Source organism: Micromesistius poutassou, assembly GCF_964030765.1.
Source record: "Micromesistius poutassou genome assembly, chromosome: 19".
Lineage (NCBI taxonomy): Eukaryota > Metazoa > Chordata > Actinopteri > Gadiformes > Gadidae > Micromesistius > Micromesistius poutassou.
Window position 1 is genome coordinate 10899574 of NC_140289.1, and position 23737 is coordinate 10923310.

Here is a 23737-nt window from a genome sequence, read left to right on the forward strand (position 1 = left end):
TTCAATTTATTTAGTGTTTGAATATTATTTAATTTGACGTTAGTTTGTCTCTTAAAATTCTTAAAAGGCTTAGAGGATGGCGTTGAGGCTGAATCAATGAACGATATTCACCCAATAATCCCTGAACTGGATTTAAAGACCGTAGAAGTCAAGGCTTGTTTGGTAGTAAAAGAAAAAAGAAGAACATACTGCCAGGTTTCTATCGTGGGTTAAGGCTCGCCGTTGGACTTTAAGCACTACTGAGAGATGTGGAATCATTCATGAAGTAAGAGATTCATAAACACGCGTTACAGCAAGTTATTGACGGATAAATTAATCTGAATACTTAATCCGGCATGAGACCCATTTATAAATAGATTCCCGACAGAGGAGAGGAGAGGAGAGCACCATGGCACCAGAGTAGAAGAAGCTATAAATATAAAATAGATTTGTATATTAAATATCATTTTTACAAACACATATTGCACTTGACGTGAGAGAGAGAGAGAGAGAGCGAGAGAGAGACGCCTGAGGCCGGCTCAGAAGCACTTCCTGAAGACGATCTGGGGGCCGTACTCCTCGTACTCCTCGCGGCTGATCCAGGCGCAGCCGGCCGGCGCCGCCATGCTGGCCAGCGCCGCGCCCCCCCGCCACACCGAGGAGGCGCGGCCCGCGGGGCTGGAGACCCGCACCCGGCCCCCCCGCCCCCCCGGCTCCATGCGGCCCACCTCGCGCTGCAGGCGCTCGGGGAGGCCCGCCAGGAGCGTGTTCCCGCCTGCGGACGGGGGCACGCACGCACACACACACACACACACACACACACACACACACACACACACACACACACACACACACACACACACACACACACACACACACACACACACACACACACACACACACACACACACACACACACACACATCAGTGATCCTTTCTTCTACAAATAACATCACACACGTAAGTGTGGCAGGCAGGCAGGCAGGGACAGAGAGACAGAGAGACAGACAGACAGACAGACAGACAGGCAGGCAGACGCTGTGATTGGATAATGGATTGGATCTCCTGACATATTTTATCACATATATGTGTCACATATATTTCATATATTTTGGTCTGTGGTTGTTTGGTACAATTTTGGAATCGCAACAACACAACTAGAACATTTGTTTCGGTTCACAATCACTCAACCTAAAAATGATTTTGATTTAACCCAAGGTTAATTCTGTGGACAGAGGCCACGTTTGTTTGAGGATGACGGCAAGCACCTCTGCTCAAAGCGTACGGAGAGCGTTTAGGTATTCATTCAAGGACAAACACAGGAATGTTAAATGAGGCCAGTATCCGGGTTCAACTGGTGACCACGGTTGACTGGTCGAACGTGCACCAGGGCTTCACCTGATAGGACGATGTTCCCCAACAGTTCCCGCCGCAGGTCCACGTCGGTGCTGAGGACCGACTTGTAAAGGCTCTCGTGCATCCCATAATGATCCCGGCCAATCAGCTCGGGCCTGAAGAGAATCTCCGGTGCCCTGAAAGAAGCACATGGAGCGGGTGAGCTACGACTGCGTTTAAATAAAGTTAGGATACGTTGAATGAGAGAGGTTTGTCTGTGACACATAACGTGATGGATAAAAGGAGATTGGCTTCCTACTATTTGGTCATTTGGCAGACGTTATTCCCTCATAGTGAATGACAGTGGGTTTAAGGGTTAGGGTTAGGGTAAGGGTGACTAGGTGCTGTAAGGGGTAGACGCATCTTGCTCAAGAAAGGCGACAGGAAAGGATTGGGGATTAAACCCAGGACAATCTGACCCGGGAATGTTCTGGGTTCCGTGACCACTACACAATCCCTTTGTCCACCACACATCTGATATTTTGCAAAAACATTTTTATTCGCCCTTCAATTTAAAAAACAACACATCTATTCTACGCCAACAAGTTCGAACTCCAGAACTAAATGAAAATAATGAAAAAACGCTCAAGTAGGGGATAAAGTCCTAGAAATGAGTCAAACCCCACAGAATAACATGCACTCAGACACATTGAGGGCCCTACCCCCCCCCCCCCACTCACCTGAACCTCTCGGTGTCCAGACAGACCACCTGTCCGTCGGGCATGGTGTAGCTCATCTCCCGCCCCGCGGCGGGGGGGGGGCCCCCGGGGGCCAGCTCCGCCTCGTAGTCCAGGGCCACGCGGCAGCAACGCTCCTTCATCTCCCTGACGATCTCCAGCTCGGCGCTGGTGCGCATGCACACGCCCTGCTCCTGGAGGAGCTGGGGGAGGGACGCACACGCACACACACACACACACACACACACACACACACACACACACACACACACACACACACACACACACACACACACGTTCCTTCAAGGCCATACAACTTAACCGCCGTAAAACACTATCCTGCTGCCATCAATAATGTGTCCACTTGCAGTAATGTGTTCCACACCGCACACGTACACAAATTTAATAACGCTCAAATTCATAAAAAAACGACATCAGACAGCCTTTGTTCGTCATGACCTGAAAATCCCATCCCCTAATGTCTGATCATTTTCTAATTATTGGAAAGGGCCTTCAATGAGATCGAGGCCAAACTGGTCTGCAAAGAGAAACAGCCAGACGCAAAGGGACAAGGAGAAGGCTGTCGGAACACAATGCTCTGTGGCGCCGGCCGAGCCGAGCTGTAAGGATCAGAGTCCTCGGTAGAGTTCACCTCAGTCTCGTGGAGGAGGTGCACACCATGCAGGCTGGACTGTACGGATAACAACAGCTTCAGGCCGTATCCTCTGCCCTGGTTGTAACTGAAGAGCGGGGCTGTGGATTATTCATGAGTCCTCTGACGGAGACTGGGCAGGGGGTAAATGCTCTACCGCTAGAAGACCAATCACCCACTTGCAAGTAAACCAAATAGGCCACACTTTGAAATACCTCACAACTACAGCAATGAAACGTGTCATTTTAGACTAATATAGAATGGATACACACGATGTAAGAATGTTCAAAGGTTTCTTCACCAATGTGTAAATCAGGGCGATTATAATCTAGTGCTTTCAAGGATATCAAAGACAGCTATAGACACAATGGCAACGACATACAGGATCATCACTATGTCCATCATATGGAGTAATTGTTTACAGCTCCTGCTTTATTGAAGTGTAAGAGAAGTTGCTTAGCAACAACGCATCCTCTTCCCTGTATAAATACATTTTAATTTCACTTAATTAAACAGACCAGAGATAATGGGCACTGGGATAATTCAATGGCTAGCTCAACAATTTCCATATGAATATTGCCATAGATCTCAATGGCAAACAACCCGTTGATCTAAAACTAGAGGAGCATTATCTGTTGCATTATCTGACAGGATCTCGTAAGTGAAAATGTTAAAGCAGCAATAAATCTCTTAGGATCTCTGACCCCAGATTGGGGTCAGAGTTATCTTTGAATCCCAGATGGCTCATTACTAAGATATCACAGTACTAGTCATAAAAATTGAAAAAAAAGATGGAAAGGTGGAATGCAAACTACCAAAGAACGCAGCGGAAAAACGGCATCTATATACACAATGAGTAGTAGAACTAAAAGATGGACGGCGACTCCCATGAGGGGACCCCTGAGGCCAGCGTGGGGGGGGTACCTTGGTGAGGTGCAGGGTGACGTCGTGCCCGGCCAGGGGGAAGCGCTGGACGGCGTGCGGGAGGCTGTAGCCCTCATACACCGGCACGCTGTGGCTGGCCCCGTCCCCAGAGTCAAACACCACGCCTGGGGAACCACAGGGCGCGTTACCGGAGCCCCTGGTGCACAGATACCTAGTCCCCAACTATCCCGTAGTAGCATGGTCTCAAGCTATACTTTATAGTCTAATGTTTTAGGAAAGACTTCTCAATAAAGCCTCTTTTGAAACATTTTATCGCAATTAAATATTACTCAATTTAAACTCTTATTAAAAATCCCTTCGTCTCATGCATGCAATTGTTGGTTAAGGTTAGAATTGTTGGTTTCCTCTTATTGTTGGGATAATTGAAACACAAACCCAGTAGTACTTAAAGTGATAACAACAAATAACTAACCAACTAACAAATTAAAATATTTGCATTGGAATATATTGCAGTGTAAAACCTCCTAATGCACACTTGCTCAGGACAAGCTGTGTGTTTAAAGAGAGGTCCCCCCTCGCTCTTTTAAAAGGGATTTCAACTAAAACGGGGGACCCCTCGGAGACGGTGGCTGTTCTGAAGCGTGTGCGTGCGAGGGAGGCGGTCCGGCCGGGGCGTACCGGTGCAGCGGCCGGCGGCGTACAGAGCCAGCACCGCCTGCATGGCCACGTAGACGAAGGGCACGCAGAAGCGGTCGAACATGACCTCCACGGTGCGCTGCCGGTTGTGCAGGGGGCTCATGGGCGCCTCGGTCAGCATCACCGGGTGGTCCTCCGGGTCGGCACACAGCTGCCGGAAGGCGTGCTGCCAGATCTGAAAAATAATAAGTCATGAGTAACGTCACTGATAATATAAGTCAGGTTTTCAAATAACTTAATGAATCTCGTTGAGATTGCTCCATTAGAAGTGCTAGAATGAAAAGTAGAAGAGAAGTATTGCAAAAAAATGTATGTGCACAATTTCCATATGCACAAAACGGATTTGGATGTTAATATACATGCTTAATAAAACATAATATATCATTAAAAAAAAAAAAATCATAAATCATATACAGCTGCTAGTGGGCTAGAGATTCTGAATTGACTCTGAAGATGAAGTATTGAGGTAGACGTTAACATAACACTTTCCTGTTCTGATTTCCAGAGTTACTCTGCACTAGGTCCAGGTTTTTCAAAACTCGATCACAGCATTTTGCGGAAGCAGCTCCGATTTTGATCGTATGCTTCGACTCTCCTCAACCTGACTGATAGAAGAGTCTGCCAAATTACTATAAATATAAAATATACTTTGAGCAGGAAAATTTAATAATGAACCAATAATTAAAAGTCACCTCCTCATGTCAACACAATACAAAGGAAATCAATAGCATTTCAACAAGGTGTGGATAATGTTAACATTCTCATCACATGTTTTAACCAGCATACATCCCATTACAAAACACACAAATCCACATGGTGCATATTTAGCCCTCTATCTAAATGGGTTTCTGTGTGTCATGTTTTTTTAAGTCATTTTTTCATACTGACTTTTCAGCCAGGTTTTCGTTAGGTACAGTAGCAGTAACAAACTAAACCACATTCACAACGGCCTTCTGTAGTACCGGCGGATTTTCGGATATTCGGTGGGGCTAAACACAACGTATTAAATGTAATTGTTTTGTTTGGCAGGCGATATTGCTCATACCTACAGCCTACTCAAAAGGCCATCAGGCATTTGACACACACACACACACACACACACACACACACACACACACACACACACACACACACACACACACACACACACACACACACACACACACACACACACACACACACACACACACACACACACACCTTCTCCATGTCGTCCCAGTTGTGGATGACCCCGTTCTTCATGGGGTACCTCAGGGCCAGGACCCCCCTCATGTGCTGAGCGTCATGGCCGATGAAGCCCTCTCGCTCAGAGCTGCCGTTCATCATCTCCTGCAGAAGAACCAGAGAGCGCTGAACAACTGTGGACCTTCTACATCTGTAGCGTCAACATCTGTTAAAGCACCCCCCTCCCTCCCCCCTGCTACTTTCTGCCTAGTTACCACATGGAGGGAACGGTAGGCTGGAATAGCACCATGAACTAATGGCAATGGCCTTGAAATTAAGACACGTTTCAGATCAACAGAATCGCCCACAGTCCAGATTAACTCCACGAGTTAATCTTACTTAACCTTTGTTTCTTCTCGTTTTCTCGAGATACTTATTTTCGACCACGACGACCTGATCTGCTGACGTTACCTCATACTTTGGCAGGCCGATGACTGTGGGGAAAATAACCGCCGGCAGGTCCTCATCGGCAAACCCGGCCTTCATCACCCCAGACCCCGTGTCCAGGACGATGGGGGTCTTAAAGTCGGAGATCTGAGGCGAAAACGCAGATACATCAATTGATGTTTTGCACAGCTTCAACATTTATTAAACCATCATCTGGCGTCATTTGATGGAGTTTGAAACAGATGTGCTATCGTTAACAAAAGAGTACTTGAACACATTTAAAAAGGCACCCCAGCAGATGGGAGAGCTGGGGTTCATACAAATCTTGTGACATCACAAGTGGGAGTGATGGACTGATGAAGCTTAGCACTTGGAACAATCCACTTTGGAGGTGACCCGGCCATCACCCGGACATCTCGCTGGAAACTTGTGACGTAACCAGTGGATTGTTTCTTAAACCGGCTTTCAAATCACCCTCACAACTAAGACGCCCCGCAGCCCGTACCTCGGAGTAATCCTCTTGCTTCACGGTCGGCTGGTCAGCCGGTGAGAAGGTTCTGCTGATCCTGGTGGACGCCGAGCGCTGAAACCCGTCCTCTACGTCCGCACAATCATCCGACCTCCCGCGAGGGTGGCACGCCATCGGCTCCTCTGGGGTGTCCAGGGGTGGAGAGGGCGTGTCGGAGCAGCAGAGGCCCGCGGGGGGCTGGTCCCCCGGGAGGGATTGTGGATCATTCTGCGACGGTCCGTTGCATACTAGCGCCATCGCAGCGTCCTCCGTGTCTGTCACGTCCGTCGTGAAGAACGCCGGGCATTCGCGGTCACCTGGCGACCCCGGGGGGTCCTCAGCGAGGGGGTTGTTGTTATTGTGGTTGTTGTTGTTGTTGTTGCTGCTGCTGCTGCTGTGGCCGCTGCCGTCCGAGCCAAGGAGGCCACCGCCACCGGACGAGGGTCTGTGCTTCCGCTCTTTGGCTTTGGGCGGAGCTTTGGGTGTTGGATCACATGGGGCTGGATCACATGGGGGTGGATCACATTTGGGTGGATCACATTTGGGTGGATCACATGGGGGTGGATCACATTTGGGTGGATCACATGGGGGTGGATCACATGGGGGTGGATCACATGGGGGTGGATCACATGGGGGTGGATCACATGGGGGTGGTGATTGGGGCGGAGAAGGCTCTGATGTGGGCTCCGCAGAACAAGGCCGCTCCTGTATCTCCACGGGGACCGCCGTGTCCTCCAGGGAGATTGTCCGAGGCTTAGGCACAGGGGGCGGCGTTGGCTCGCCGCCGGGGTCAAACGCTCCGTCGTCTGGTCCCATCTCGGGGGTTAGGGAAGCTTCTGGTTTGCAGGTGATGTCACTTCGTCCTGACTCAGTCTCCGTCTCCGTCTCGGCCATCGTGCTCCGAGTCTCTAACCCCTCTTCTGGAGGAAGTTCCTCACGATCATGTTGGGAATGGACGGTTGTAAGGTTTAGTGTTGGTCGCGGTTCTGAAGTTTCGTCAACATCAACCGTGAGAGGGTAGAGATCACAGTTCAAGGACTCTTCGTCATGGTGTTCGTCCGAGTCCTGTCCTGCAGTGTCAGGATGAGGCCCCTCTAAGCTCTGCTGAAGTGCCCTCTGGGAACGCCGCCGGCTCCCTGACAGAAGCTCATCGCAGAGTTCCTGGTCGTCCGGATCCAACGTTCCGAACGTCACAAGAGCCGAGCACTTGACCACCTTCCTGCTCCTGCCGCTCCCGGAGGCCAGCTCCTGCCTCAGACTCTTCTCCATCCTCTCCACCTCCATCGTCTCCTTGTGCAGCTCGTGACGAAAGGCCCGCCGCTCTTTGCTCTTACCCGACGACCCGCTCCGTTCCGAGGGCTGCTTCTTCCCCCGGCGAGCCCCCCTCCTCTCCTCCTCCAGGGTCTCCACCTGGCGCCGGAGCTTGTGGATCTCTAGGTTCTCCTCCAGGATCAGCTCGTCCAGGATGTGGATGTTCCTCAGCTCGGGGAGCAGGTTCGCCCGGTCTCTCCCTGGCAGATCTAACCCTGAAGGACGCCCGTCTTCCACACGGTAGCAGTTGTCCAGCAGGGACTCGGATCCAGAGGAAGGGGTCGGTGTTGGGCAGCAGTCGCGGGTCTGGCAGTCGGGATAACTGAGGTGCTCATCCAGGCCGAGTACACCGGCTTCAGCCAGCTCACTAGCGGACATCTGAAAGTGCAAAAAGGGCAATGCATCTGCAATTGTCAAGTCAAATAATGTAAAGCTCATTTTCTATTCAAACTTTCTTTAACAGTCAAAATATATGTAAAAACAACAACACAGTAATTACAACAAAAAATATTAATTGATAGATTATAGTGATATTTTAGATTTGGTCCATTTCAGTTTATGCACATACCGGCCCAAGCTGTTCCTCATTTTCCCACAATTCCCAGTGATGAGTCTCGGCCCTCACGAGGTCTTCAAACATGGCTTCTTGTGAGAGGACATCCTCTTCTTCCTGTACATCAACACAGCAGCCAATCAAAATACACCGGGTCTCTCAACAAAAAATGATTTATTTGATAGAACTAGTTTTTTATGACTGTTTTTCTAGTTACTTTTGTCGAAGCAAATGTCCAACCAATAGTCACAACAGCCTTTGCAGTGTATAAAAAAAGTGCCTAATTAAAGCTTGGGTGCAGAGTGCACTTAGTGCACAGGCTGACTATCTCAGGTATCTGGTAGGTAGATAGACCGGTTGGCTTATTATAGGTCTGTGAGACTGTCAGAGCATTTGATTTATTTATTTATTGCGATTGGAATGTCAATAAAAAAAAAAGAATAAATGGCTTACCCTAGCCTTAACTAACCATTATAAACATACCGCATGAGATATATAACATAAGATAATATTTAATTGATCCCAGCTGGGAAATTACAGAAAAATGTTGGGGGACATTTGCGCAAGGAAATATTCAATTGGATTTAGTTTTGATTGAGTTTTCCTTCCCTCTAGTGTCCAGGGAGAAAGTAATGCCACTTTAAACAAACCAATTGTTTCAGGATACGAGGGACAAATCTGAGGTTTCTTTCTCCTCACCGCTAGGATCCCATCAGCCCGCTCCAGGATCTCCTCCACGTTCCTCAGGTCCTCCTGAACCCTCACGTCCCAATCGATCATGGAGACGTCCTGGACACTGCTACTGGTCCTGGACCAATAAAACCAACAACACACATTGATTTCCATGAACTACACCACAACCAATTTCTACGATACTGAACTGAGATTCTACACTAGTTACATGTACGCTGGATTACAGCACAGTGCTATACTTCAGATTTTGTATGTATTGACTGCCTGCCTGCTTTCTTCTTATAAAGAAATGCTTGACTCATCCATTGCTCTTAAAAGATTTGAGTTAACATCAATGATTTACGGTTTTAACCATGTAATCCAAAACAAGGATCCTGATGTATATGTGACTCCTAAACATTATTTGGCTCTCAATTTTCAAAGTACATCATAACTTCTATATAAAAATGTGTCTACACATGAAGGACATGGTGGCTCCTAGATAGGCCAATTCTCAAACACATGCACGCCATGTAGGCCTGTAATGAGAGACTTCAATAGGTCTCCAACTCCAGAAGAAGAAGTGGTGGCGTACCGCTCGTGAGCGTTGGGGTGGTTCTGGTCGCGGAGGTCGTACGAGTCCCAGATCAGCGTGGGGTTCCCCTCCGTGGTGCAGTCAAACTTGTCCTTCCCGTCCGTGATGGTGCTGGACAGGAGGTGACGGATGGGGCTCAGCGCCGGCTCCTCGATGCCGCTCTGCGGCGGCAGGGTCCCGTCTCCGGCCGGCGGCCCGACGTCCGACAGAGGACTGGCCGGTGCCTCCGTCTGCGTGGGCTGGTTTCGGGAACCGCCGGAACGGTTTCTGCTGAGCTCGGGAGCCTTCTGCTGTCCCGGGGGATTCTGGGTGATGGTGACCGTGTATGAGCTCTCCAGATCGTCCACCGGTAGGCTGAGCCATGGGTTCTGCGGCGGTTCCGTGGCCGACCTTTGAACCTTTATCTGAAAGTTCAGCGAGTCCAGTTTGATTTGAGGGACGATCTGGATGCTAGCCCTCGAGGAATTCCCCACGGAACCAAAGTCAAAGGCCTCCCTCAGGTCCTCCGTATCCAACGCGCCAGGCGAGCTCTCGGCGTGGGTGTGGGGCGGCCGTGCGGAGGGTCGGAACGACTCCCTCAGTCCGGCGACACTGGAGAGGCCTTGCCACGCCTCCCTCCCGCCGCCGCCGCCGCAACCAGCCGCTTCGAGGGGGCTGCAGCCGGCGCCATCGAAGCCAGAGTCGAAGGAGCTCAGGGAGGAGGGCTTCCCCTCGGCGGGAGGGGGCATGGCCAGCAGGACCTGCTGCTGGGGCCCAGCCTCCGTCCCAACTCTCCAGGGGCCGGGACTGGTGGGGGCGCGCCGGCGGTGGGGACTACTGGCGACGCGGTCGGATCGCGAGCGAGGGGACGGAGAGGGACACGGTTCCGTCTGCGCTGACGTTTCGGTGGGGTGCGCGGCGTCAGGCGGTTGAGCCGGACGGGGGCCGGCGTGGCTGCTGCTCAGCAGGTCGTACTGCCACTGGATGGCTACCTGGAGGTCACTGAAGGCCACGGTGTCCTGCGAGATCAGGAGCTTCCTGAGAGTCATGCACCTAGAGAGGTCGACGGCGCACACAGCGTTTCCAGTTGAAAACCTCGGGAAAGTTCAGTGACGCATAGGCGAGCTAGTTCAAAATAAGCAATAATTAAATTAAATTAGTATAGCCCTTAATCACAGCTTCACCTCACAGGGCTTAACAAGCAATAAAGCTGCACCCTGTGGATGCATTTGCAAGTATGTGACTCACACTTTAAACGACTAAAGTCTGAATTTACCAGCCACATGCAACAACACTAGACCGCAAAGAATTAACAAGCCCGATTTCCCAACCATTAACTGCTCCTTAGGGCATGATGATGACCTAAGGAGCAGTTAATGGTTGGGAAATGTGGCTTGTCATCATCATCATCATCATCATCATCATGCCATCCGTGACCTCAAACTCGGGGACCCGAGGACTCACCGCTGGGCCACCTGGCGGCCGGCCCTCTGGAGCCGCGGCTGGGGCAGGGTGTGAGCCAGCTGGGCGAGGACCACCAGCTCCTGCAGGGCCGGGGGGGGGTTCCTCCGGAGGAAGGCAGCCAGCGCCTTCCTCCGGGGGTCTGGGGCGGGGGTCTGGCCCGACCGGCCCTGACGCTGGCCCGACACGCAGGGGGAGGAGGAGGACGACTCCTCCTTCAGCCCCAGCAGCAGCCCCTGCAGGAAGTTCTCACGCAGGACCAGACCGTACCACCTATTAGCCTGGAGGGGGGGGGGTTAAAGCACCACTTAACGTTTGTAATATAATATAATAAGTATAGTGACTCATAAACAAGCCGACTCCTCTGATCAGGAAGCGTTTTCGTTTGTGACAATAAACATTAGAGTGAAACATGAAAAACATGAAAGCTTCCAGAGCGAGCTTCGACGGCTCTGACCTGCTTTAGCGCCATGGCTAGCAGTGGCTACAAATGCGTTTGGTTTCATTTGCACAGGGCCCTTCAGTGCTACAGTACAGGTGAACGCTACCGTTTGGGAGCCGAGGTGCGGGTATCTCCCTGTGCCCGAGCCTACCTTGCTGTAGCAGCGGTGGAAGTCGCACTGCGCGCCGAGCGTCTGGCGGAGGAACTCCACCGCCTCCAGCAGCTTCTCCTTCAGGGCCTCCAGGGCCCCCACCCAGGGCTCCCCGACCGGAGCAGCCCCCCCCGCGGGGGCCGTCTCCTCCAGGGTGTGGAGGACGTCTTCTGAGCAGCGGACCAGGGCCTGCAGGAGGGGAAACTTTTAGAGCGTTTTTCCTGCATAGACTTTTTCATCCAAAGAGATTCATGAGATGGGAGGGGTAAGGGCATCCTGCTCAGGGATAATATATATAGTCATAATAACAATACTATACCTTATTTATAATGCACTTATCTAGACCCTGTAATACAGGTTACAATCAAATCTAAATTAAAAAACATTAAAACATACAGCTTGCAAATTTAGTAGCTCATTCCTGGACGTCTACAGGTAGACTGGATATTGAGGGCTCGAGGGGGGTGGGGGGGGGGGGGCGCGATTACAGTTTTGGCGGAGTTGTTGACGGGGGGGGGGGGGGGGATTATCAATAATAGAAAATGCGCGTATAATTTTTTTTCTCATGTGCTCCTGCCGCCCCCCCTGCAATGCTGCCCCGGGCGGCTGCCCGCTTCGCCCGTGCCTAAAACCGCCACTGGTCCAACACTCTAAACAACAGACCAGCCTGCTCTTACTAGAGACCTGGGACCTCGCTCGCAGTCCAAACCTCCTTAACCCAGGGCACTGGTACCAGTAGTACCAGTAGTACCAGTAGCTGTAGTAGATTCTCTCACCATGGCCGGAGTGTAGACGGACGCCTCAAACTCTGCTGCAGTGGCCCGGGCCCGCTCCTCATCCTCAGCGACCTCCACCCTGTAGGGCTGGACCTTCTCCTCTAGGAGGACCTCCATCTGACCTCTGATCTGAGGACAGCCACATCGCACATACAAGGATTTGTTTTTCTGATGTTTTGCCGCGGTGGTGTGTGAAAAGTCCAAAATACAAAACACAACTGTAAATGAACAGCTTCTTTAGTCAATATTCATTTACAGTTGTGTTTTGTATTTTGTGCAGACTCGCTTGGTCACGGCTGTTGTTCACCAAGCAGCCGTCTTGTTTCTAAACGCTGGCTGGGCGCCGAATTCCACCTTCAGTTCCCTCGCCCGTTAATCGGAAAATAAATCTTTGTCTGGTCAAGAGACACGAGCTCGTGATACGAACACTGTTCTTATCTTCCCAGTCACAAACATCCCTACTGAATGGGCGGGGGGGGGGGGGGGGGGGGGCAACCAATACGGCAGATCAAATAAAACATGAGCTCGCAGATTGGTCTGCGAGCTCAGACCTCCAGTCTGGGGTCTTGCAGAACTGGAATTGTTGCTCTCAATTTGATTCTATGCTTTGATTGTTCACAAGACAGCAGACTGAGCACTCAAAAAAGTCAAAAACCCAGGGATCAACAACAGTAGTGTGATCCCTCTGTACACATTCCTGGTTGAAGTGCTTGATACTAGTCGTGGACTAACACCCTAGACAAACAACAGATTGTTCAACAGTTCAAATTGAGAGAAGACGAACTCCTCATTATACGCCGTACCCTCAGCGCTTCCTGGTGGAGCTGGAGGAGCCGGAGCTGGACCTGGGCCTTGTAGAAGGCCTGTTGCCATAGCAACTCAATTTTGGCCACGGCAGAAGTTATTCTGTACGCATGAGGGAAAAAACTGTTAAAATCAAGACTTAAAAAAACGTGAAAACAATACTTTAAAAGTCCCCATTAAATAGTTGCATACATGATGAAATGAACATGACTGAATTAAAATTCATAATAAATCAATATAAATGTAAACGTCCCATTTGAGAATTGTATTATGGGAAGTCAAAGCAGCAGATTTACATGAAAGTGAAAAACAAAAAAATAAGAATATGCCAAAAGAAACAAAAGAAAAAAAATGATAAAATATCTACAGGCCTACATATAATAGGAGCAGCAAAGTGTAATGTAGAAGGCCGACTGTAAAGGCATTAGATCTCCTGCATTATTGAACGTTGTAGTGTGTCCACTACCTGCTGTAGTGGTGGAGCATGTCCTGGGCCGTGTCAGTGAACAGGGGGGTCCCGGCCATGGCCAGGTAGCAGGGGTCCTGGTCGGGGAACCTCAGCTTGCTCCCCATCTGCTCACAGTGGACCTGGAGCTCGTCCAGACCCAGCTCCCTGCAAACCCAATCAGAGACCAGGAACCAGTCACCCAAGGACCAGGGCAGGGGCCTGTCTACAAACGTTTAGGGTGGGGGGGGGGGGGGGGGGCCAGGAGGGGCGAATAATAACACAGCGAGGTGGGGGGTGGGGGGCATGGGCCCCAAAGCATCTGATCGTAGCGGCCTTACGTTTGTTGGAAATGCAGAATAAAAACATGACTGTTAACTCAACAATGAAAACATGACTGCGCTCTAGGCAGTGAACCAAGACGATATAATCCCTACAGTAAGGGAAAAAAAAATTCAGAACCCGTGACCACAGTCTACCAGCATAATGTCAGAGTCCGGAGAACGGATAGCAGGCTAGCGTGTCAATTTGTATAATGTAATTTATTCCCAAAATAGCAATCCTTATTTTATCGAGACATTTGAGCCCCTTGCTACAAAACCAAGAGTACAAGATAGGTTACAAAACTGGATTGAGAGGTTTCACGTCATGCACAATTTATACTTTCGCCATTCGTGGGACATGGAATTAAGTAACAACATCGCCAGAATCGACAATAATCATCCCTGATCCCTTCTACGATGTGTAAATCCCGAATATCCTGTAAATCCCAAGTATCCCACATATCCATGAGTCACTTCATGCTAGCAATAATATGGTTTCACTTTTTCCTTATCCACTCAAAGGCTAAAATAACAATCAACCGAATACCTCAAACATCTTACCCAACACCTAAACTAAACCATCTGAACCAACCTATAAAATACGCATCAGATATCCAATATCCAACACATTGGCGGTGATAACAACCACAAGAGAACAGCTGCACCCTGACCTTCTGAGGCGGAGGAACAGGCTCTGGTTGGTGGAGCAGAAGTCTGTGAGCAGGTGGAGGTCCTCTGGGATGGGCAGTCTGGAGATGGACTGAAGGGTGGAGATACAGGAGGGCAGACGCTGCACCACAGAGAGGAACTCCTGCAGGAACAGGTCTATCTCCTGTCACAAGAAGAAGAGAACGCCAGTCAATGAACGATTGAGAGAGCGGCAGCCATTTAAAGGTCAAGAGAACCAAGATGTACTTTAGGAGGGGTTATAGACAGGACAACGGGTGGGTGCGCTACTGCAATCAAAGTTCTGACCTTCCCTAGACCTCGCTTTATAAATAAGGTTCTCCTCGGTGGGCATTGTACCCCACTTACCCAATATTTAGTAAGTAAGAGAAGCAGCTTAAACCAGCCGAGGAAGCATCCTACACAGGAAGTGCTTGAGATTTTTGTGATAGATGTGGGACGACAAATTCAAAGTTTACTTGCATGAAACTTCACTAGTTGGTTTAATTTCTTTATTGAAATAACCTTCGTCTTTTCCCAGATTTTTCCCTGATTGACAGGATCTGTAAACTATATTTACTATAGTGCTTAAATACAGTCTTTACAGATGCATTCTTGAAATGACAAGCTCGTGGTAATGTATGATAATTTAATAGCCGTCTAGTTTACGATGGCCCACTCCTCGTGTAAAGCGCAGTACTGTGGTTGTTTCAGAGCGGAATGCCACCGCCACCACACTGAGTTATAGTTTATGGGTCCGTCTGCCACACAATCTTTTCATTCAAACGGTTGGACTAATTGTTATGTCAGAGAGAACAATGAGTCTTCACAGCCAGTCGCTCTGGGGGGGGTTGCCCAACCTCCAACCTCCAACCTCCAGAACTAGAACAGCCCAGTGTGAAGCCGTCCGGCGCTGCATCGACCACGAGCCCTTCCGACTATGGACTCTTGGCAGAGCCACGGTAGTGGGCGACGATAGTGGGCCAACATGGCTGTGCGGCCCCCCGTTGAACATGACTGAATATAATCCAATGACCCCGTGAACACAGAAGCCCCTTTCACTTGCTAATGAGGTCAGCTGATTGCACGGCGCTCTTGCGCAAGCGGCGCCATGGTAACGGACAATGAAGGAGAGGTGCTCTGACGTGAACGTGTGTGCGCGCGCGAGTGTGAGAGTGTGTGTATCTATGTGTATGATCATAAGATCTGGTGACTGACTAAATATGAACATAGCTGCTCTTGCCAGGGGGCTCCTGAGTCTCCTGAGCCAATCACACGCCCGGTCAGCGCCGTCCCAAAATAGGTCGGAGGCAGCAATTGGCTGGGATGAAAACCTGCATCCCAACTGTTTTATAGTGGTATCTACTTTGAAGGTTTCTCACTTCCTAAAGCAGCTCTCTTCACATTGTGTTCATTCATGTGGCGCTAGAGAAGCAGCATAGCGCAGGCTTCATGACCGGGGATCCATCAGTCTATCCTCAAACAAAGGAAGAGCTTCGGAGAGTTTCGGACTACAGTGTTAAGACCTACAGTACACTCTCATAGCAGCGGCCAGTCTGCTTGTGATTGACGCAGATCATCAAACACTTCAACGTCACTTTTAGTCTCCTCGAAGGTAAACAGGATAAAAGCTTTAGGATGGTAGCCTCCCCATCCATTGGTTTGATTCTCCTCGGGTTACAAAGGACTGCTAATACCCAAAGATGGAGAATAGAATGGGGAGGGGGGGCTGGGGGGTCACAGCGCTGGACGCACCTTAATGAAGGCTACCCAGCTCGGGTGATGGTACATGAAGTAGCCTCCTAAACAGGGCGGCAGCTGGCTCCGGTCGATGTAGTTGGAGAGTTCAGCAACGTCCTTCAGCAGAACTTTCTGAAAGCAAACAGAGGAAATGCGCAGGGTCACGGCCAAGAGAAGAAGCGTGCGGATCAGTCAAGGAGTTTCTCTGCTTCTCTGGGCTTTGGCTTTACCTTAAAGGCGGCGTTGTGGGGTTTTGAGGGAGCGAGGCTTTTCTGCAGCGTCTTCAAGACGTCTTTTTTAATCGGCTGGACGAGGTAGGCCGTGTGGACCGTGCTGGCCGTCTGGCGAACAGACAGACAAATTAACATTCCAGGAAAATTCCTCTGCGTGTGTGTGGGAAATGTGACCGTAGAAAACCCAGCGGTCCTAGACATGTGCTGGGCAGGGGCTGGGGAATGTGTGCGCTGGAGAAACCAACACAATTTAAGATCTGGTTTCTCATCGAGGTTGCGTTTGGTAAACAGCTCGACCACAATCATTTCCAGCAGACGTTATTTTTCTAATTAAACATAATGGGACTCTTCCCCGGTTTATGTCATTTCACAGTGGTTCTTCGAATGCCACGAAACACGTGACGCCGACTCACGTGACGTCATCACCCAGTTCACTACCCACTCTCCTGTTCGCCTGGGAAGGAGTTCACCCACGACCACAAACCCAGCAGGAAAGTGCTTTCCCAGGGTGCTTTGCACTGCGGATCACCGAGCGCAGGTCAGCGATCTGCATCAAAATGTTGCATAATATTCAGAGTCACTCGGAATCGAGTGACGCCCACCGGCCAGCTAGCAAGGGGAGCAAATCTTGACAACAGGTAGACTGGTCAAGAAGCTGTTAGCAATGTCGGTTTGGCCAACTTCCTGTCTTGTTTTTACAGTTGGCCCTCCCCTCCCTCGTCCCTTTCTTCTGTCGTTTTTCTTTGGCTTAGTGTGTGTGGTTGTGTAAGCCGTCGCTGTGAGGGATGGAGTCAGTGGCTTTGCATGTTCTGCCTTTTGCAATCAACACTGAACCCCTGCTGCCTATGACCGCGCAGGGAGGACCGCCACCGCCTAAGAGTTCTCGCTCCTGATTGGATAAAGCTGGAACGGGATACCAGAATTTGCTTCCGTTTACTGTAGAGAGAATGGAGTTGGAGATCCAGGTTACCGACCAAACAACTCCATACAAGAGATGGTTGTCGGAATATAGAGCCATTTAACACCTTATGAAAATATATATATATCGCTTACAGTGCCTTTAACTGTGGAACCGAAGGTAACCATCAATCAATTGTATTCATAGTGAATATGTTAACCCCATCACGCCACTCCCTGGTTTACAGCAAGATCGATAGATAAATATTAATCCCCGGAGTGGAAATTTGTTTGTTACAACCGGAATCCTTGGACGAAATAACTTTAAAAACAGGCAAACTCGTCTCATTTTGTATATTATACATTTAAGCGTATGCTTTGTGAGAATAAAACATGTTCCGAATCGTGACCAATCCTGCAACCCTTCTACCAGATGGATTGTGTTTGTTTCCCATTATTCCTCTGTTTCAGCATGACGTGTGAGTCCTTCCCTAACCCTGACCCTTCCTTTCCTAGACCTCAAGCACATGACACGGTGTTTGTACCTGAAGGAGGAGCAGTGCTTCGGCGATGAATCTTGCAGTAGAGAGAGGTGCCTGCCTCAAATCTGCCACGACGGAGACCAGGCTGTCTCGGTCCTGTTTTTTACTGTTGACAGAAGAGTTATTATAAATCAACCATGCACGGACATCGGTATGAAAATATTTGAATCACGCCCCCACCCCTACCCTCCCTCTGTCCGCAGACAAAGACGTCTTTGTCTTGGACGTACTTATGCAGAATCAGAAAGTAGTTGATGAAATCCACCACCTCAGCTTTACTGAGCTCTGTGGCGAGTTTGTTGTGACCGTCCGCTGGGAACACGACCAGGGGACAGCCATGTTGATCGAAAGCACCTGTAGTCGGACACGGCGCACAACAAAAAAAAAGTTTCACCTGGTTGCATTTTACAAACGGGAAACAACACAATAAACGGCACGTGAAAGGGAGCACCGTACCGGGGAAGAGAACCGCTCCTGAGTTTAAGACGTGGTCCGCGGGGAGAGGCGGGGACGGGACGGGGCCAAGGCGCTCTGCAGGGTTTGAGTGCGGAGATTAAGTGTTGATGTTGAACATATGCCACACAAGAAACCATATGCAGCACATTCCTGCAATCATCCCATCCATGGCTGACGTTTAAACCGCTTTAACACACGGCAATGGCTCGGATAAAGACAAGATGAGAAATGCATGTAAATAATACACAACATTAGACGCGCAGAACAAAACACGCTGCACCTGACTCGATGGTAAAAGTGTGTCCTACCTGTTGACCGTCGGCTCATCTTGAAGCTCCTTCCCAGACTTTTTGTGTAGATTGTTGCGGGGTTGCACGGTGGGACGGAGCACCGAGGTGTACTTCAACATAGTCCCGACATACGGCGAGAGGTGGTGTTACTGTGGCCCGGGGAACAGACGTGGTGGTCCGCCTGACTTTTCTCCGCCATGTTGCTGAGCACCCAGTAATACGCTGCTGGCTCTGCGAGCAGGAGATGCTGAGCATGAATGTATAACCTCAGAGGGCGGGGAGACGCGCACGCGCGCACACGCACACGCAAAAGCGAGTTTTCTGGTCTGGGCACATAGCAGAGTGCCGTGTAAACCGCTCCACTTGAGGAGCGGAGAGGAATTGTGAGATCATTTAATGTCATTAGCCAACTTTTTTTTTGTTGTTCCCTATTTGCTCCCCATATAGATAGTACATTCAGCAAACCGGTTTCAAGTTACAATGAGCAATCAATCAATTTTATTGATTACTCATTGATTACTTATTAATGCCGTTTGTTAGATATTGCATTTAAATTGGTTTGAAGTTGAATAAAAAAACGTTTCATTTTACCACTTTTCCATCCCTAGATCTATGTTTATTTGTATTGATGATTTTAATATAACCTAGTGATTCATTAGTTAGTGATCCACTGATTCGCCGTAGTGGAGGTGTCGATACATCAGCGGCATCTGGTGGCGAACCTGTGTTATACACCGACTAACGGATGACACTGGCAGTCATCTGGGATCCACTTCTCCCTATGATGGCCTACTCACTTCCCTAGAAATTATTCAAGATCCGATCGCTATTTTTTTCTTTCTCCAAGACATAAAAGGTCATATTTCCATTTAACATATGTATGCCATAAATACCACAAGCCAAACTACATTGGAGTGTTGGCCTACTAACATGATACCATATAAATTACACATCACTGTATCACCCTTCCATTTATTTGAATATAGCCCTTACCCAAAACAGTTGTGTGCAGTTCTCTTTCTAAAGACACATGTGTGGTGTGGTGGTTTACATTCATTGCAGGAAAAGCACAATATACAATGAAACATAATACTTTATTTTTATCAACATAAAACAGATAGAGGTCATCAAGGAGCAGCGGGGTGTTTGATGCGGACAGTTGGAATCGAACCCAAGACCTTCTCTGAGATAAATTCCATAGTAGTTTTCTTGTTAATAAGTAGCTGTATAATAAGTCACCTTTTGTAGGGTCCTATTTCAGAAGAAAGCCGTTTAATGTTCATGAAAAGTTGCCAAAAGATTTAACAATAATTTGAAAGCAATGTATTATCTTGTTGCCTGATCTTTGTAGTCGCTTTGTAATCTTACAAAACCTGACAAATCCACAAAAGAAAAGTTCCCATTTTAATCCTGAAATGTTGGCTACAGTAGACGTCAAGTCGAACATTTAAATAATAGGCCTCAATGACAGTTCAAGCCTAGATCATATTATAAAACGTTGTGGCCTCAGTCCCATTTGGAGGTTTTCCTCCTCATGTACTTCTCCCCCTCGCTGTCTGTGGCCTCGTACAGCGTCTGGTCGTTGTCCTTCATGGCGTGCAGGTAGCCCAGGTAGCCCACACACATACTGATGCTCAGCAGGCCAAACACCATCACCGGTTTGTTCTGGAAAACATAGGGCACACAACACACGTTATTACAAGATAGGCTGCACGTTGTTAGATATACAGGTTATAATGACAAATACACTTTGTGACAGAGAACAAAATACACATTATTAGATATACAGGTTATAATGACAAATACACATGTCAAGTCACACTTAATAATAATCTGTATTTTGTTTTCTCTGTGTGGTATGTCAGAGATATGGTTCCCCACAAGTGTTTGCCTTTATCAGGATTTAAAACATAATCTTGAAAATGACTCATCATGTTCATGTTCATTCTTTTTATCAACCAGTTTCGGAGTGTGATACATTTTGATAGCCTGCTGGCTTTGCAACATTGCTCTGAATAACAAGCATATCCTAGTGTGTGTGGCATTTTATAAAATGTATTCCCTACAACTTTTAGATGGTGCATTTATGTTTGGTATTAGTGTTAGCCCCAATACATGTTGGGCACCAGTTGATGGTTCAGTGGTTGTCACTGGTCTCACAGGTTTGATGAAGAGTTCTGGGTTGAAGGCTCTGAAGAAGGTGGTGGTCCTGGCGGCTCTCAGCCCCGGGCCCCGGAACCCTTCCTTCTTAGGGCCTTCGGACCCCCCAACGGAGTCCGCGGACGACATGTCCAAATGATGCTGATCTATCGATCAATCGATCTGGATTACCGATCAATCATAGACGCGTTAACAGCTGGGACATCGCAGACGTATTTCCCATTACTTTGGTGCAGCCATGTTTCACGTTTCAAAGTCATCACAACCAACGACAGTGTTGCCAGATTGTGACTGAGCTGCAGCAGTTCAACCACCACAGCGCCCCACAGTGGCCGGAGTCCGGATTACAACTACTATTACAACTTCCCCCTCCAACTAGTTCCACTTATTTATAGAATTTCAGCGAAAGATCCAGCCTCATGTTATATATATTTTTTTATTGATGGGAAGATGACTGTGCAGTTTATTCATTTAAACGTTTTAACATCTGATATTGCCGTCCTTGAGGGCAGATGCCCAGAAAGAAATCTCTCAATTATTTAGTCCTGTTGTAACTAAATAACTGCACTCATCAAACTTGAATGATTCTGCTCATTTGGGTTACAACTCTACGACAAAACACAGTCGTGTTATCTCCTTCAACATCCAACATCCTAGCTTATATAAACAGCTGTTGTTCTCATATAGTCCATTGTTTCATTGTTCCGCTTGCGTAAAAGAGTATTTGCATTAGGGTAACCATGGCGATGGTGTCACAGGTGTGACCTGACGTGTGGATGCAGACCTACCTGCCCTCTACATTTGTTTTGCAGACCTACCTGCCCTCTACATTTTACATCACAATTAGCTGTAGGCGTCCACATACCAGCTCTTCTGCAGACCAAACAGAAAAGACCAATCTCAAGGACACTTTTGCAGTTTGTTTGTTACATACATAGGCCTACATCCCCTAAAAACCGTCGCTCTTGGATCTATCCAAATACCGTGTTGGGTTGCACAAGGCGTGGCGCGCTTTACGCAGCAGGTGAGACGACAGACGCGACACAAGGGATCTCCCGGGAGACGCGCACTTCATACGGTAAGTTAATAAAAAATAATACATTTATTTTATATAGCGCTTTTATAAGTAGGTGTACTTAAATACGCTTTACAGAGTGAACACAACAATACAATCATTTAATAAGAACGTTTATTATTAAAATATTTTTTTAAATGAGAAAGGAGATAGAAGGGAAGGTTGTCATGTGTAGAAAGTTAACGTTATTAAGAGACGATCACGGTAGGATGCTGTTATTGATGACAGTGAGTATTTTATTAATTGGTAGGAAGACGGATCGCCCTTGGAGTGGTTTTAAATGCGCTAGTGATGCGCAAACACAAGCGACTGTGGCTGAGGGGTCAAATGGAAATTTTAAACAAATATTGAAAAACATCGTTTTTTCCCCCTCCTTTTGTAACTCCTGTTGACTTCACGTAGTTATAATCGGTGTACCTACCAATAAGAGTAGGTCCACTTATTGTTATTTATATTTTGTAGGCCTACTGTTGTGTTTTTATTTTATGTAAACAATAGGTTAAGTGAGTGTTGTACTCACTTAACCAAAAGAGCAAAGGGTTAACTGAAGTCAAATTCCTTGTTTGTTTAAGCAAACCTGGCCAATAATGCTGATTCTGATTCAGATAAATAGACCTAATTCATGGATACTTGATATTCGTTTTTTTGTTCATCTTTAGTCTTAAAGGGGGACGAGGAGCAGCCAACCATGAACTGGGGCTTCCTGGAGAACGTGTTGAGCGGCGTGAACAAGTACTCCACCGTCATCGGCCGCATCTGGCTCTCCATCCTCTTCATCTTCCGCATCCTGGTGTACGTGGCGGCCGCCGAGCAGGTGTGGAAGGACGAGCAGAAGGACTTCATCTGCAACACCCGGCAGCCGGGCTGCGAGAACGTGTGCTACGACCACCTGTTCCCCATCTCCCAGACGCGCCTGTGGGCACTGCAGCTCATCATGGTATCCACCCCGTCACTCCTGGTGGCCCTGCACGTCGCCTACCGGGAGCACAAAGAGTCCAAGTGCGGCCACACGCTCTACGAGGACCGGGGCAGGATCGACGGGGGGCTGCTGGGCACCTACATCGCCAGCATCGTCCTCAAGACCTTCTTCGAGGTGTCCTCGCTGCTCGCCTTCTACTTCCTGTACAGCGGGTTCGAGGTGCCCCTGTTGTACCGCTGCGAGGAGAGCCCCTGCCCCAACATAGTGGACTGTTACATCGCCAGGGCCACGGAGAAAAAGATCTTCCTGTACATTATGGGATGCACGTCCGTCCTTTGCATTGTGCTTAACGTCGTGGAGCTTTTCTATATTCTGTGGAAACAGTGCTCCAAGTACTTTAACAAACGGTACGTCTCCGTGGAGGAGAGGCAACGCAGACGCCATCGCTTTATGGTTTCTAATTTCAATCTGCCCGTTTCTAATGTCAGCAAGCCCGCATCCCCGCAGCCCGGGCCCAACACGGGTCTCAGGCAATCAGAGCCGTCATGTACACAAAGCCTCCCACATCTGATGAGACATTAAACAAATTGTCCCACGGTGTTGGATCTTAACCGTCAGCAAGATTAAAGGACTGACCATGAAGGATCTAACAACATGCCATGTCACACAGTTGGCCTAAACTAGGTACAACAGCCTTTTTCAGTATAAAATGTAAAATCATATTCTTGTGCCTGTAGGAAGTATATTACTATAACTAATATAACTATAACTTACAGGTGTAAACAGATATAAAGGAAGAGGGAAATGTTCATAACAAAAAATGTTTATTGTTATATTCAGACTG

At 48.5% G+C, this 23737-nt stretch overlaps 3 protein-coding genes across 3 annotated transcripts; 1 reads left to right on the forward strand and 2 right to left on the reverse strand.

Moving 5' to 3' along the window:
* Window positions 1–483: 483 nt before the first annotated feature.
* Window positions 484–18776, reverse strand: LOC311364311 (uncharacterized protein; the record flags this gene model as incomplete). Its single annotated transcript, XM_084484297.1, has 23 exons — window positions 484–754; window positions 1378–1511; window positions 2055–2254; window positions 3628–3752; window positions 4267–4459; window positions 5485–5613; window positions 5920–6042; window positions 6401–8092; window positions 8283–8384; window positions 8967–9075; window positions 9535–10566; window positions 10978–11255; window positions 11568–11756; window positions 12344–12472; window positions 13147–13249; window positions 13614–13760; window positions 14587–14747; window positions 16337–16453; window positions 16552–16662; window positions 17997–18099; window positions 18224–18347; window positions 18450–18524; window positions 18758–18776. 23 exons carry the CDS (start codon window positions 18774–18776, stop codon window positions 519–521), a joined length of 5631 nt encoding a protein of 1876 aa, XP_084340423.1. The 3' UTR covers window positions 484–518.
* Window positions 18777–19814: 1038 nt separating this feature from the next.
* On the reverse strand, window positions 19815–21153 carry smim8 (small integral membrane protein 8). Its single transcript, XM_084484160.1, has 2 exons — window positions 20900–21153; window positions 19815–20404 (listed from the first exon to the last, which is right to left on the reverse strand). The coding sequence occupies exons 1-2, from the start codon at window positions 21026–21028 to the stop codon at window positions 20246–20248; spliced, it is 288 nt and encodes a 95-aa protein (XP_084340286.1). The 5' UTR covers window positions 21029–21153; the 3' UTR covers window positions 19815–20245.
* Window positions 21154–22662: 1509 nt separating this feature from the next.
* On the forward strand, window positions 22663–23475 carry gjb7 (gap junction protein beta 7; the record flags this gene model as incomplete). Its single annotated transcript, XM_084484159.1, has 1 exon — window positions 22663–23475. One exon carries the CDS (start codon window positions 22663–22665, stop codon window positions 23473–23475), a length of 813 nt encoding a protein of 270 aa, XP_084340285.1.
* Window positions 23476–23737: the final 262 nt, after the last annotated feature.

Bases quoted from the DNA above. Each gene is read 5' to 3' on its own strand.
- smim8 (XM_084484160.1), bottom strand. From the start codon at position 21,028: ATGTCGTCCGCGGACTCCGTTGGGGGGTCCGAAGGCCCTAAGAAGGAA. The intron at 20,405-20,899 runs GTGAGACCAGTG...TATGTTTTCCAG, and splicing joins CAGAACTCTTCATCAAACCT to AACAAACCGGTGATGGTGTT.